At 43.8% G+C, this 15,688-nt stretch overlaps 1 protein-coding gene across 6 annotated transcripts in view; it reads left to right on the top strand.

Moving 5' to 3' along the window:
• Positions 1 to 15,688, top strand: part of unc13c (unc-13 homolog C (C. elegans)) — a 100,176-nt gene that overhangs the window by 43,879 nt on the left and 40,609 nt on the right. For all 6 annotated transcript variants that reach the window (XM_025055423.1, XM_025055425.1, XM_025055426.1 and 3 more), the window contains 9 exons: positions 2,253 to 2,472; positions 3,213 to 3,440; positions 5,332 to 5,473; positions 6,629 to 6,798; positions 8,069 to 8,184; positions 8,408 to 8,571; positions 10,162 to 10,318; positions 10,637 to 10,705; positions 15,101 to 15,190. In XM_025055423.1, coding sequence (XP_024911191.1) covers positions 2,253 to 2,472; positions 3,213 to 3,440; positions 5,332 to 5,473; positions 6,629 to 6,798; positions 8,069 to 8,184; positions 8,408 to 8,571; positions 10,162 to 10,318; positions 10,637 to 10,705; positions 15,101 to 15,190 — 1,356 coding nt within the window. The remainder of the gene's footprint in view (positions 1 to 2,252; positions 2,473 to 3,212; positions 3,441 to 5,331; positions 5,474 to 6,628; positions 6,799 to 8,068; positions 8,185 to 8,407; positions 8,572 to 10,161; positions 10,319 to 10,636; positions 10,706 to 15,100; positions 15,191 to 15,688) is intronic.

Here is a 15,688-nt window from a genome sequence, read left to right as displayed (position 1 = left end):
GTACTGACCTGTACTGACCTGACCTGTACTGTACTGCTTTATGGATCAGCAGCTTCTTTAACACTTTCCTGATGAGCAAGTGATTACATCATCACAGCTGCAGGCTGTTCATTGGTCAATGAGGGGAGTGTATTCTTGGGACGCAGGAAGCAAGGAATCCCTGAACTTTAGGGATAGATGTGTGTGTGTGTGTGTGTGTGTGTGTGAGAGAGATCGAGAGGCAGACGAAGTGGGCAGTGAAGACCTGGCTGTGGCTCAGTGTAGACAAGACCGTCCAGGTGTTAAAGCACCAGGAGTTGACAGTGAGAGGAAGGAGGAGGAGGAGGAGAAAGGAAGTGGAAGAGTTCTCTGTGAATCTGGAGATTTATTCAGCTGCCACGTGTCTCCTTCTCTTTCTCTCTCACTTTCTTTCTCACTTGGTCTCTCTCTCAATCTGGGTAATGCCTGCTTTTAAAACCTTATTTACAGCATGCATTGATCCAGCCTTCAAGAACTGGCAGCAGCTGGCTCCCTCTCCTGTCCTCGTGGACGGACGGACGGGCGGGCGGCCGCAGTAAAGCACTCCGTTTGGGGAGGCTGCTGTTACAGCGGTCCAGGCTGTGAAGAGGTTACTGTAAGGAGGAGGAGGAGGAGGAGAAAGGAAGTGGAAGAGTTCTCTGTGAATCTGGAGATTTATTCAGCTGCCACGTGTCTCCTTCTCTTTCTCTCTCACTTTCTTTCTCACTTGGTCTCTCTCTCAATCTGGGTAATGCCTGCTTTTAAAACCTTATTTACAGCATGCATTGATCCAGCCTTCAAGAACTGGCAGCAGCTGGCTCCCTCTCCTGTCCTCGTGGACGGACGGACGGGCGGCCGCAGTAAAGCACTCCGTTTGGGGAGGCTGCTGTAACAGCGATCCGTCAAGGCTTTAGTGGACGTTAGACGTTAGTGGACCTCAGTCTTTGGACCAAATGTGTGACTGAACCACTCGATGTGAACAAAGACTCTGGAGTCAGGAGGCTGTTCATTCAGTCCTAATCAGACATCATCCTGATTTACCCCCTCAGTGGAGTGGAGTGGTCGAGGGACGGTCAACAGAGTTTAATCTGGATTATTAGATTATCAGTTTCTCTTATGAAATCTAAAAAACCTTCGATGATTTTACAAAGTAAAGGACGAGAAACTGCAGGTTATTGAAAATACTGAAACAAGTACTTTGGTATTAAAAAGGTTTGTCTCCATTAGCAACCTTTGTGTAGTCGTTGAACGTACTTGAAAAGAACTCGACTTATTTGTAGTATCCACCTTCACAAGTATCAGATTAAACAGTGACTGAATATGGAATTAAAATCATTTTAATCTTTAACAACAACCAGAACCTGTACATTATTAGGATCCAATCTTCCCAGAACACGGAGTAAAATCAGAATAAACTGGACATATTTATTATTATTATTATTTATTAAAAAAATTTAAATATTGTCAGTTATTATTTATTTACCCAAATTTAAGATACAAAAATAAAAACTATGGATAAAAATGTTCCTGCAAACATTAATGCCTTAATAGTAATAAAAATTACATTTACAATTACTACAAAATATTACAACCTAAAATATCCTAAATATTTTATGGCAATATAAACTAATAAAAATTAAATATAAAATATTAACATCTCCTATAAAATATAAACCAGATAACTTTACCACAGAATTATATATTTATGATGAAAATCTGAACTCGACCATCAGCTTCACTGGTTAATAAACGACACTTCACCCTGTAGTACACACCCTGTAGTACACACCCTGTAGTACACACCCTGTAGTACACACCCTGTAGTACACACCCTGTAGTACACACCCTGTAGTACACACCCTGTAGTACACACCCTGTAGTACACACCCTGTAGTACACACCCTGCATTGATGATTTGTTGTGGTTGAAGAGTAACTTTTTCAGCGCTGATGTTAATTGAATTTGATTTGAATGACTTTAAACTTTAAGCTCAGTCTGACTGAACTCTGACCGAGTGGTTTAGTCCTTTTACTTTTGAATAAATCCTGACTCAGTTTGATCATCCACTCACTTTGACCACCTCTGATGTTTTTGTGAATCAAATCCCTCCTGTGAAGCTGACACTTCATCTGTGGTGATTGTGGAGTTGATTCAGGACAAACTCTCTCTGTAACCTTTTGAGGTTTGATTTATTGTTTGTTTCTCCAGTTTTTAATGTCGTTGTTGTTTCTTCTTCTGTCTCCTTTGACTTTCAGAAACTGCACGTCTTCAAAAAGACTCTCCAGGCTTTGATCTACCCAATTTCATCTACAACCCCCCATAACTTTGAGGTTTGGACGGCCACAGCCCCCACCTACTGCCATGAGTGCGAGGGGCTGCTGTGGGGGATTGCTCGTCAGGGCATGCGCTGTTCAGAATGTGGAGTCAAATGCCACGAGAAATGCCAGGACCTGCTGAATGCAGATTGTTTACAAAGTAAGAAGACGTCCTTGGATCCTTGGATGTGATGTCCTCGCTCATGTTATTAATCACCACACATTACAAGCAGAAAAAAAAAAGTCTATTCCCTTTTTTCCACCATTTTAATACAGTTTTTTAAACAACCCCACTGCAGCATTTCCACTTCATGTCAATGTCATTATGAAGACATGTGTAATTCATGTCCCGTGTCCCACTTCCATCCATTACTCTGAGTGACACGCTGCATTTACACCACTTAGTCTCCTCGCTTGCATTCTAATCAGCTTTTTCAATCAAGCACAGCGCTGTTGTTTCAGCGCAGTGGAAGTGGAACAATGTGAGGCTCGGGGCCGGTCCCTGGGGCAACACTCACACACCTTAACTGGATCAGCTACAGCCTGGCGTTTATAAAAAACAGTCTGTGTTTTATAACAGATCCACACGAGTGTTTCTGCTGAGACACGGTTTTGTCAAGTTCTCCAATCAGATACGTAACTGTGATACTGTGACGAGGAACCGCCTTCAGGTGAGAGTCTTCTTTATGAAGACACGTCAGTGGCAGAAGGAAGAGAAACACAACAGTGTCAGTGCACGAGCTCTCGTTCTCCACGCTCAGCTGAGTCAACGTCTCAGATTAGATCTGACTTTATGCTTAAAAAGAAACTACTTTACAAATGTCCCCACCCCCCCCCCAGTCTACCCACCCCCCGTCCTCAGCCTGTGTGATGCAGCGACTCTGTCACCCTCTGTCACAGGAGCTGTGGAGAAAAGCTCCAAACATGGTGCCGAGGACAAGACCCAGAACATAATAATGGCGATGAAGGAGCGCATGAAGATACGAGAGAAGAACCGCCCTGAGGTGTTCGAGGTCATCCAGGAGATGTTCCACGTCTCCAAAGAGGACTTCACCACTCACCTGAAGACGGCCAAACAAGCTGTGCTCGATGGAACCTCCAAATGGTCTGCCAAGATCAGCATCACAGGTAAGCACTCACAACACGTTCAATCTGGTGGTCTACAGACTGTCTGGTGCACCACCCACTACAGGTGTTGCTGGTTTGGAATGTTTTTTAGGTGTCGGGAACTGGGTGTGGTCTTTAGGTCTGTTTGGACCGGCCGTCTTTATTGACTTTAATTCAACGTTAATTCGTCGTCTCAACAAAGACCAAAACCTTTGAAGCTGGTGATGATCAAATACCCCTAACCCTGACCTTTTGACATGACCTTTAGCCCTGGGTTCAGATCTGTAACACCCCATCAACCAAACTGTCATTACAACCCAATTCCATCTCAATGAACACTGTTATTGCATTTACTCATCAGTGACCTCAGGGTCCATCGGTGACCTCAGGGTCCAGGTCATTAACCCGGGTCATCACAGAACTGAATCTTTAATTCCACATAGTCATTAATCAGGTAATTGTAGCAAAGGTTGTTAATATTAAAGTCATATTAAACTCATCCATGTTTGTGTCTAAAAGGATCATCTTGATTAATATTCAATAATGTTCCAGGGAGGAAGAAACAGCACCCCCTGTCTGCTCCAGGCTGAATAGAAGTCAGTCTTTGTTGTTGTTCAGGAGACACACACACACACACAGAGAGAGTGTAACATGTGAGCTGAGACATGTTGGCCTGCTGGGGGCAGCGTGTGTGCGGTCGTACTGTACACACGCTCTGAATGGAAACAAATGTTTGCTGTCTGCCAACAACGGGCCAATCATAGCCCAGATATTTACGGAACACATTTGTAGTGGGATTTCTCCCGGTGCTGCTGACAGCCGTTCAGACAATGACATATGGGTCAGTGTGTGTGTGTGTGTGTGTGTGTGTGTGTGTGTGTTTAGTGCTGAGCGGGTTAAAAATTACAGCTGATGAATGAGTGACAGAAGCAGATTCAGTTTGGCTGCAGCTCTGTTTCAGACTCTGGTTATTTCTTCATCACAGACTCACAGACAGTCAACTGGAGCTGTTGTGTTACTGTGATTGTGATCGTTAATAAACACTGACTCACAGGAACATCAGATCAAACTGAACTGACAAACTTTTCCTTAATGACTTTGTCTGTGTCGGTACTTTTAGATGTATTTTCTTGATTTCTTCCTCTGGTTCTGTAGTCGTCAGATTAAGGTGAAGATGCAGCAGCAGCAGCATTAGTATTAGTATTGCTCCTTATGTAAAGAACTCTTTATTGTGACGGATGATGTTGGAATTCCAGAGAGGAATTTATCGGTGCCGTTATAACGTCTTGTTCCAAGCACTCCATTGTCCATTACCATAAACGTACATGTGGTTTTTACTGCAGCTGTATTTACTTTGTGGCTGATGGTGAACTGTGATGTTGCTGCATCTCCGGCCTGGATCAGCGTCGTGATGTGACGTACACTCTGTCCATTTGTCTCAGACCCTTCATTTACTACAGAAAGTTTTATAGTCCAACCAGGTCCTCCACATCCTGTCCACTGAGTCCTGTCAGCGCTGAGCTGAGGGATATATATGTACCCTGAATTATTTAGACTGCCACTTATACATATTTAATGCTCCAGTGTCCTTTTCCCCTTTTGTGGCGCTGTAAAATACTACAGTCTCTGCACCGTTCTCTCTCATTCTACAGTCAGTGCTCCTTCTTCAAAGTCAGAGACGAGGACGGGCATTTAGAGGTGGGCACCTATATGACCCACCTTTAAAGAGGAGTAAATCATCCTCACACAGGGCACAAACAAACAAACAAACAAATCAGTGTCAGTGATGTAGATCATGTTATGTTATTTTTACCCATGTTTCCCTGAGTCAGATTTTAAAGACTAACTGTTGGTCCACAGATGTTTCATGTTGCCTCCGATGCTGAAATGACTTTTTTTTTGTCCCCTGAAGTCATGAGTGCACAGGGATTACAGGCCAAGGACAAAACCGGCTCCAGCGACCCGTATGTGACCGTGCAGGTGGGAAAAACCAAACGCAGGACAAAGACCATCTTTGGAAACCTCAACCCTGTCTGGGACGAGAAGTTTTACTTGTAAGTTTCTTCTGACATCAATCATCAAGTTCAACTAAATGGGATCTGAGTTAGTGTCTTACTGATGCTGCAGAATCCTGCGATGCGGCAGCTGCAGTGATGGTTCTGTAGGTCCGGTCGTTAAACTAACACAGGTTTATGTTGACATCCATCACTGTGGACCACACTGCTCTTATCTCTGTTTGTTCTCAGGAAAAAACTCTCTTTCTTCAATACCTTAGCAGCACAGCTCTGTCACTGTGACTGGTCTCATGTGCTTTGTCCAAGTTTCCTTCATGTGACCTTCGTATTTCATACGTCTCTTTGCCTTAACGTTTGTCCAAAAGGCGATTTAAAAAAAATCACAGTACATTTAACAATTAGAGAGAGATTGAATTTATGTTCTTTTAAACCTAAACCAAACATTCACCAGTCCTACCTGTGTCAGCGTCTTGACACCAGGTGACATTTGGACTGCCAGCATGTAGAACCCAACAGCTGATTTAGGAAAGTGAACACAGCTAAATGACATCAGCACTGGGTTTTCATCTGTGACGACAACGTGAAGAGACAAGGACTGCAGCTGGACAGTGTTGGTTTGTCAACTGGAAACATGAAATCATCTGTGATCTTCAGCAGCCCATTCTCTCTCGCTGCTTAGCCGTTGCCATGGTTACATGAAGCTCTAGTCAGGTCTTCATCACAGGTTGGCTGAGCACACAGTGGCACCTCAGTGTTTGAGGGTAAAGACACAGAAACCAGGCTGTGTTCATGTCCAACAGACTGACTGAAGTCAGCAGGTCTACGAGTGAAAAAATAAGAGTTTGACAAACCTGCTGATCTGGGAGGAGGAAGACCAGAGAACGATGTCAGAGATGACCTGTAGAGGGCAGCCCTGGTTGTGGGGTAAAGTTTTGCTGTGGGGCAGAAACCAATCCTTCACAGTGTTATGGTAGACACGTGAGGCATCCACACACACACACACACACACACACACACACACACGTTCAGGTACATGTATTAATAGCCAGCCATGATTCCTGTCTTTATAAAAAGGTCAGTGTGTGACTGAGTCTGAGGTTTTATTTCTACCTCATTGAGCAGCTTTGTCCAATGAGCCGTCACCGAAGCATATGCTGTTGTTGTGTTGATGCTGTTGTTGTGATTGTTTTACAGCGAATGTCACAACGCCACCGATCGCATCAAGGTCCGAGTGTGGGACGAGGACGACGACATCAAGTCCCGGGTGAAGCAGCACTTCAAACGGGAGTCGGACGACTTCCTGGGTCAGACCATCATAGAGGTCCGAACGCTGAGCGGAGAGATGGATGTCTGGTACAACCTGGGTAGGTTCCCTCAACCTCATCACTGGGTCATTCACTGAAAACACACTCAATCAGATTCATTTTACTGCCTGTTAGTAACTAATGTCAAACTGGTCCTAGTCAAACCAGTCAATCATTTGATTAATTGATGACTGTAATTAGTCACGGTTGAACATGATTCATTGAGGGAAAACAACATTCTTCAATATTTTATTTATATTTACATGAAAGACAAATAACAGCAGGTGAATGTGTGTGTGTGTGTGTGTTTCACACAGAAATGATTGGATCAATCATTTTCAATTTCACAAATTAATCAATCACTTACCATTAGTAATATTGACAATTTCCATCTCACGTGTTGGATATGGATTGTTCCACCTGCCTTTTCTGTGTGGAAAGTTTCCCTGAGTGTAAACTCCATAAATTCTTACAGAAACGATCAGTTGAAATCAAAGTAATCAGAGTAATCTGATTACACCCTGACAGAATCTGAAGTTCTCCTGCCGAGGATCCCGGCTCCGTCGTCTTGTTTCCGTCTGTTTCCTCTCTGCTGCTCCTGCTGACGTATTTGGACGAGTGGCTGCTGCCGTTGTTCAGCTCTTAAGCTAAGAGGAGTTAATTTGTGAGAATGGTGACCTCTGACCTCCGCTGCTGCTGCTGTTGTTGTGGATGAGCCGAGCTCCTCTTCACACCTCCTCATCCTCGCTCCAGTCAAAGCACTCGTCAGTGTCGTGGCTCCGTCCTGTTATCGTTTTTCATCTGTCTCTCTGTCAGTGAACATTTGACACAGGGACAGATGATTGGTATTCGAGAGCGAAAAGAGGCGACTCGACAAGTGGGAAGTCAAGTGTTCTCAGCAGCAGCTGTTGGTTATCGTTCACAGAACAGAACCATCTCATCTTCCTCCGTTTGACTTTCTTTTGTGTTTAATTCAGCAGATCAGATGTGATTGATCTCTGCCTTCTTTTCATTCAGATTTTTAATCTCCTGGAGTTCAATAGGTCAAAGTGCCGTGACCTCCAAGTTCCTTTTTCTTCCAATTGCTCAAACAGATTGATTTAGATAAAATTTTAACCTGGTCCAGGACTCAAGGACTCTACATGACATGACACGATTGTTATAAATAAATTAGACAAATCTGAAATAAAAAAAGTTCAACAAAAATAGGAAGAGTGAAATAAAAATTAAAAAGCTGTTGTTGAGTCTGAAATAAGACTCACTAAACCCAAGGATCTACGTTTGGTCTCACACACTCTGTGCACTGACTGAAGGTGACTGTGTGTTTCAGATAAGAGGACGGACAAGTCGGCCGTGTCTGGAGCCATAAGGCTCAAGATCAGTGTGGAGATGAAGGGAGAGGAGAACGTGGTGCCCCCTCATGGCCAGTACACCTGTTTACACGAGGTAACCACGCCGTCACTGCCATCGTCCGTCAACACACAGTCATAAACAGACCATAATAACATCAGGACTCTACAGGTGACAAACGTCAGGTTATTGCTGCCGTGGAACGTGTGGATCCAGGTTTAATTGGAGCCGTTCTTCACCGCCATCCGTCATAGACAGGAAGCAACGCTGCCATCCATCACCGTAACCTTTTCCTTCTTATCACTTGTGCCACTCACAGAACCTGTTCCACTATCTGACCGAGGTGAAGAGCGGCGGCGTGGTGAAGATCCCGCAGGTGAAAGGGGACGAGGCGTGGAAGGTCTACTACGATGACGTGTCTCAGGAGATAGTGGATGAGTTCGCCATGAGATACGGAGTGGAATCCATCTATCAGGCCATGACGTTAGTACCGCCCTGATCCACAGAGGTTCACTGTAGCCTCTGTCACTGAGTGGACATGAGACGGAGAGGAGGGAGAAGATGGAAACAGAGTTAGTGAAGAAACCATCTGAGCAGATCGAGCTGATGGAGGATTGATTCAATCAAACTCAATCCTGACTTGATCCCATTGGCTGTACAGATGTCTCTGTTTTCTCTCTCCTTCTTCTGTGTTATTGATTTAGCAGAAGTCATTTCAGGCTAACGTTTCACAGTCTTCAGCAGCAGTTTGATTGAATGTGATAAATTCATGACGTTCCTCTTCTCCTCACGTCTCGTTCCCTGCTGATGCACACGGAGAACCGTGGTGTGTTTGTTCCACGGTGATCAGTGTTGATGTTGATGTTGATGTTGATGTTTGGGATATAATCACAGAAAGACGTTTCAGATTTCCCAGCATCCTCTTGGAAATGATTTTCTTCTTTGAGACATAGATACAGAGGCAACCTTTCAGAATTTGAATTGAAGCAATATTTTCTTGGAGAGCCAACCTGCAGCAGGATAATCTGTGTGTTTTATATTCCATTCACTCTCAGTCAGTATCAAATTTGCATCCTTGTCATTGCATCATTACACTTTAGACTTTTAAACTAAAGTAAAAAAGGTGCCACAGTCACAAATCAGAGAAGAATTTAATTCAGTTAAAATGTCAAAATAAATTCTCTTAACTTTTTGGATTAAATACAGATCGTCACATGTATGAACAGCCAGGCATCACACTGCACACTCTCCCCCATCATTTATTCTTAGTCTATGACTCATCACATTCACTATGAGGCACTGAGATAATGAGCATCATCAGAATGTGATTTCATGTCCCTGACCCGTGAGCACACAGGGGTCAGAGGTCAGGGGTCAGGGTTTAATGTTGACGTTCCTTCAGCCTAAACCAGACTTTTATTGTTCAGTTTTTAACGACTTTGAACACAGCGTCATTAACAGAGTCTGGTTGAACCTCAGTGGAAACACTTCAGTGGTGAAGAGCACGTACAGTATTTTGTCCCAAAAGTCTTTGTGAAAGTTTAATGAATTAATGAGTAAAACTAACTTCTTCTCATCTGCTCTGTCCTAAAGGTTTAGTTTTCACCTCAGTGTCCAGAGGAAACGCTCATTTCTTCATCTGTCTTTCCTCGTCTGATACCATTTGTTCTTTATGACACGTGGCTGATTTATGGCGGCCTCTGCTGAGAATAGTCATTGAGTTTACACTGGTTTACCATAAAATAATACAATTAAAAACATGTCAGTAAATCTGTGCATTTGAAGTTGTGGTTTTGGAAAACCAGAAGAGGATTTTCTAGTCCTTCTCTGGTGTTGATGCTGAACCTTCAGAGGATTCTGAGATATTTCAGTTGGTGGTTTAGTTTAGTCTTAGTCAAGGACACACAGTCTGTATGAAAACTCACTTATTTCTGAATTTCTTTAGGAACTTGAATATTCAGTTTTGCTGTCATTGATTCAAATGCGTTTCTTCATTTTCCAGTTCATTATTTTCTTCAAACATGGTTGTGTCCCCGAGGCTTCACTCTGTTTCCTCTTTATCTCCTCTTCCAGACACTTCTCCTGTCTGTCTGCCAAGTACATGTGTCCTGGTGTTCCAGCAGTGATGAGCAACCTCCTCGCAAACATCAATGCCTACTTTGCCCACACCACCACGACCACCACAACCACTGCCTCAGCTTCGGATCGATTCGCCGCCTCAAACTTTGGGGTGAGAAACAATCGATATCTTTTCTTCAGACGAGTAGAAGAAGAAGAAGAAGAAGAAGAAGAAGAATACCTACAGAATCAAAGACATGAACGTCATGAATGTTCTGAATAAAACCGTTAATAAGGTTTAATAAGTTTGTGTAATAAACTAATGTTGTTGCCGTCAGATCATACCTACAGCCAGACTCTGGCGTCGTGGATGATTCTATGAATCAGACAGTTTAGTTCCAGGAAGTGAGAACCACGTAGTCAATCTTTGGCTTCAGTCATGTCGGAGTGTTGACACTAAAACATAGATTTTCTTTTTTCTTTTCTTCAGAGGGAGAAATTTGTGAAACTTCTGGATCAGCTGCACAACTCCCTGAGGATCGATCTCTCCAAATACCGGGTTCGTACTCTGTGTTTCCACACGCCGTACGTGTTCATGAACTGCGGGGTCTCCAGCAGGTCGCTGCTCAGTATTCCAGAACGGCGGTGTCATTCCAGCCACCTGCCGTCTGGCCTCTGGGTTGGTTCCTCTGGGTTCACCGTGCGCTCTGTGCCTCTTTTATACTGGGCTGTTAAAGCCAACGTGTCTCTGTTGTCCTCCAGAGGTCGTTACTGAGGTCCTTCTGTTGAATGTGTGTGTGTGAGCAGACTCACCCCAGTTGAACTCAGTGTCTACTGCACACACACACACGCACACACACACCTGATGACTCTGAATGTCTGTTACTGTGTTAGAAATGACATGAGAGGAGAGGAGTTCAGGTGAAGCTGGTGACTGTTGAAAAGATATAGTCTATAAAAAAGACCAAATCATGAGAAATAGAAGAGGATGGATTGAATATTAGAAGAAAAGATCAGATAAATACAGTGATATAAATGTGTGATTCATTTCATAAGGTCAGACGAGGTGATGATGATGTGATGTGAAGTGAGTTTCGACGGGGAAGTCTCAGTCTCTGAATATATCACACAGGTGAATTAGATTACATAGGTAAATTATATTAAGAATATAAATTTAATAGCACACATTAAATATATTGCACCATAAAGTTAACCCTCAGGTGCTAATTGTTCACGTTGATTTAACGACATGTCAGATTAGAACTGTGTGCCGTGTGGGCGGCCCTGGTTCTGACAGCAGCAGGACGGACCTGCGTCTTCAGGTTGTCCCCTCTCCCTCTGTCCACAGCTGAGGTTCTACTGCCCCAGCAGACCACCTCACTAAGACACCCACTGCCCCAGCAGACCACCTACTGCCCCAGCAGACCACCCACTGCCCCATCAGTCTCATAGGTCGTCTCTGTCCCTGAATTCAAACTCTCTGTTCCACGTTCACGTCCTTCAGTCAGACTGTTTTTTTTCTGGTTTATTCACCAAATAATTATTCAGTCTGTCTGAGAAAACATGATAATATTATTATAGTTAACGATCAATCAAATCTGATGTGTTCCATATCCACAGGCAGAATACTAACCACTGTTCCACCGTACTGTTCAGGCCACCAGTAATACATATATACATATATATACTGTATATCTGTAGATATATATGTATATATATTTATTGACATTACGACAAATCAAACATTATATGCATTATGCCTTTTTTATTTTGATAGACCGTGGACTCTCTGTTAATTAGTCCAGAATAGATTCTGCTCCGTCTCCTTCTTTATCAGGGGACTTTTAGCCACAGTCGAAGTCAGACACATGAATACCAATAATCAGCCTGCGGTCCAGTGGTGTGGGCTGAAATATGACTCTGCACGGCCCAATAAATAAAGCTGGTCTGTAGAGTTAACTCTTCACCTGCCGCAGCGCGTCGTACATTTAGGAAATTGAACACCTTGAAGACGACGACCGTTCACCTTCACTTCAACAGTTATTTCACTGCTGAATAAATGACTGTGTTCCCGCGCTCTTCAGTCCCAGCCCTGAACAGTAAAATAATGATCATTTTCTAACTCAAAATATATAATTAACATCAAGTTAATGAACTTGATGTTAATAGCTGCTGGTGTTACAGACTGACCAATCACAGAGCTGCTGCTGGTGTTACAGACTGACCAATCACAGAGCTGCTGCTGGTGTTACAGACTGACCAATCACAGAGCTGCTGCTGGTGTTACAGACTGACCAATCACAGAGCTGCTGCTGGTGTTACAGACTGACCAATCACAGAGCTGCTGCTGGTGTTACAGACTGACCAATCACAGAGCTGCTGCTGCTGGTGTTACAGACTGACCAATCACAGAGCTGCTGTGGTCTTACAGACTGACCAATCACAGAGCTGCTGCTGCTGGTGTTACAGACTGGTTCAACCTTCTGTTTGTGACTGTGTGAAACCACACGACTGTAGAGATGAACGACATGAGATGAGATGAAGACAATGAGGCAGAAGAAGAAGAAAATTCAGTTTCTACTGTCAGACTTTCAAGACAATGAGGCAGAAGAAGAAGAAAAAGAATTAGAATAATGTGGACTTTAGAAGAGAGACAGAAAAATGAAGTTTCAGACAATGAGGGAAGATAAAGAGGATTTGAAGAGACGGGTCGGACGTCAGGAGTTCTCAGAGAGATAATACCATGATATGTGACGGTGGAGAAGAGAACAGAGAGGGTGAACGTGTGGCCTGGCAGTCTGATGATAACACAGTCACAGAACATCACATCCACCTCACCTGCCAGCACCGCCCTGCTGCTCTGTTGTCAAGGCTGTCACACACTCCGCTGGTTCACAACCACACACACACACACACATTGTGATGCAGAGAGAGAGAGAGAGAGAGAGTTCACGCTGCTGTTACTGCTGTTACTGCTGCTGCTGCTGTTACTGCTGCTGCTGCTGCTACTGCTGCTGCTCTTGGACAGTAACTCGGTTCAGATCTGCTCTTCTTCACATCCAGTTTATGGATTTCCCTAAAATCCGTTCCATGTTTTTAAAACAGAAGGTTTGGTTGATGGACCTGGACAGTCAGAGCTGCCACTCTGCATTTTGCTGAAACATTCGTTTCCTCCACTTTTAGCGATGATTCCCACAGCAGTGATGCACCGTGACACCTGGTACAGAACCTCAGTATTCAGTGCAGACTGTGAGCTTAGCTGGATGTAAAGACGGGTTTGTTCAGCTCAGGGAGTTTTATGTTACTCTCCTAAAATGGAACTCTGTTCCTGAATGAAAACATCAGTTTGTACCCAGAGGAGTTCACAGACACAGGTCAGTAGAATGGCTGCTCCAAACTGTGGCGACTGTTTATCACTGACACAGAACTTCATCAACTCGTGACAGAAACCTTTATATTCATTCTGTGTAAAACAATGTGCAAAAAAACCACCTGAAGTCAAATCCAGTCCAGGATGAGATTCAACTTCTTGTTACATTTGAAGAGTCTCTGTCAGAGACCAAGTCTTCAGAGGTCAAACAAAAACACTTGTTAACAGGAGAGAACTGATAAGATTGTGATGTAATGAAGGCTCATCATTCAGGATAATAAATATATGTGAAGGTTTGGTGTGTTCAGCACATCACACACACACACTCACCTCCTGATTTCTGTTCAGCATCGTTTTCTTTTTTCTTCCTCTAAATAATATCTCCTCCATCGTTCCTTCTTTTCTACACCGTCATAAATACTTCCATCGGCCGTCTCTTTAAAACCGTTCTCGGTGTTAAATAAATCAGTGACATTCACCCTAACTCTGTTACCAATAAAACTTTTTAAGGACTTGTTCTATAAAAGAGCCAGGAACAATAGCTGCCTTCAAGATATAAAATCCCAGACAGAGCAGCCAATGAGCTCGAGTCGATCCCGTCTGAGGTTTAACAAGGACTCGTCCACCGATAAATTCCTCTGAATTAACTGAACCAGTTAATTGTCCCGCAGCTCTGACTGAGGCGTCGATACGTTCTGGGAGGAACTCATTAACTGTAGGGACGTCTGTATCAGTACTTTCTCACCTGCTCTGAGCTGTGTGGACGCTGACCTGTTGACCTTTAGTACCACCAACTGTACCTCAACAAACAGAGTCGTTCTGTCAGAGTCAGACTGGACACGGAGTCGGTTGGTTCTGAGTGTCTGTCTTCATGTAGCCTCCAGCTAGTTGTTGTGCTTCATTAGCATTCAGCCACCACTTCAGGCGCTCCATTTATTTTCCTGTTTTTGCTGATTGTTCTGGTTTCTGGTTCTATTTATTAAAACAAACGTCTTTTCTACAGAGCAACACAGTTTGAGGAATATTCACCCAACCTCGTTGACTCTTCATCATATTGTTAGACAGGATTTGTGCAGCAGAGAGTAGTTCAGAGCAGATTCTATATAAATATTCCACAACATTAAAGTTCGACTTTCATCTCCTTTCCTGGAGATTTTCCTTGAATCAGTGCTAAGCCTATAAATGCCCTGGAGTCCAAAAAAAGATCTGCTGGCCTTAATCTCAGGTATAAAAAAGAATCTCAGTCAATCTTTTGGAAAGGAAACCAGGATTTCTTTTGTTTGAAGACAGACGACCTGCAGGGACAGAGTGTCTGGAGCAGCAGCTCTTCCCTCAGGCTGGTCAGGGCTTTAAATGCTGCCGTCACGCTGCTCTGCTCCGCCTGATGACTTCATGGCCCTGGAACGGAGGTTTTCATCAGCGGAGACCTCCTCTGTCCACTAACTGACGAGACGGACAGTCGTTCTGTTATGATTACTTTCCTGTTGAGCAGTAATCAGTTGTAGTGTTTTTCCTCTAAGTGAACGAGGCTACGATGGACGTTTTAATTTTCTCTCTCTCTCTGTTTTTACTCCTTTATTCCAGGATAATTTCCCTGCAGGAAACCCAGAGAGACTGCAGGATCTCAAGTCCACGGTAGACCTGCTGACCAGCATCACCTTCTTCAGGATGAAGGTGTGTATGTTTGTGTACTGTGGAGGCTGCTCTCAGGACAACAACAACAACAACAACAACAACTAGACATCATTGTAATAAAGATGATGGTGCAGAAACGGTGAAATACGTGCCGGTCCCAGCCTTTCATCACAGAAGTGCTCGGCCATTAACTGAGTGACTGTCCATAAACTCCTGCCATCATCCAATTACAAAAATGAGCCCAGATTGATTTCTGACATGTTCCATATCAGCAAAATCAATTCAGACTCATATTTTACACAAACCTGCCCCCCCCCCCCCCCCCCCCACCCCCCCCCACCAACCCCCCAACACAAGTGGCCGATTGAGACTAAATGATTTATTGCGATCCCGTTTTTCACACCACACTGTGTCGGTGTAAAGTGTGTGGACGACAATCCTCTCTGGTAAAAGAAATTGCCTCTGGTCCTGTCTTGTTACCTCTGGTTCTCCCCAACTGCCTCTGTCCAAATAAAAAGCTTGACACCAATCAGTTCT

This window comes from Cynoglossus semilaevis, chromosome 5 (genome assembly GCF_000523025.1).
Source record: "Cynoglossus semilaevis isolate Cse_v1.0 chromosome 5, Cse_v1.0, whole genome shotgun sequence".
NCBI lineage: Eukaryota > Metazoa > Chordata > Actinopteri > Pleuronectiformes > Cynoglossidae > Cynoglossus > Cynoglossus semilaevis.
The sequence above is the reverse complement of the archived record's forward strand: the minus strand, read 5'-3'. Positions and strand labels throughout refer to the sequence as shown.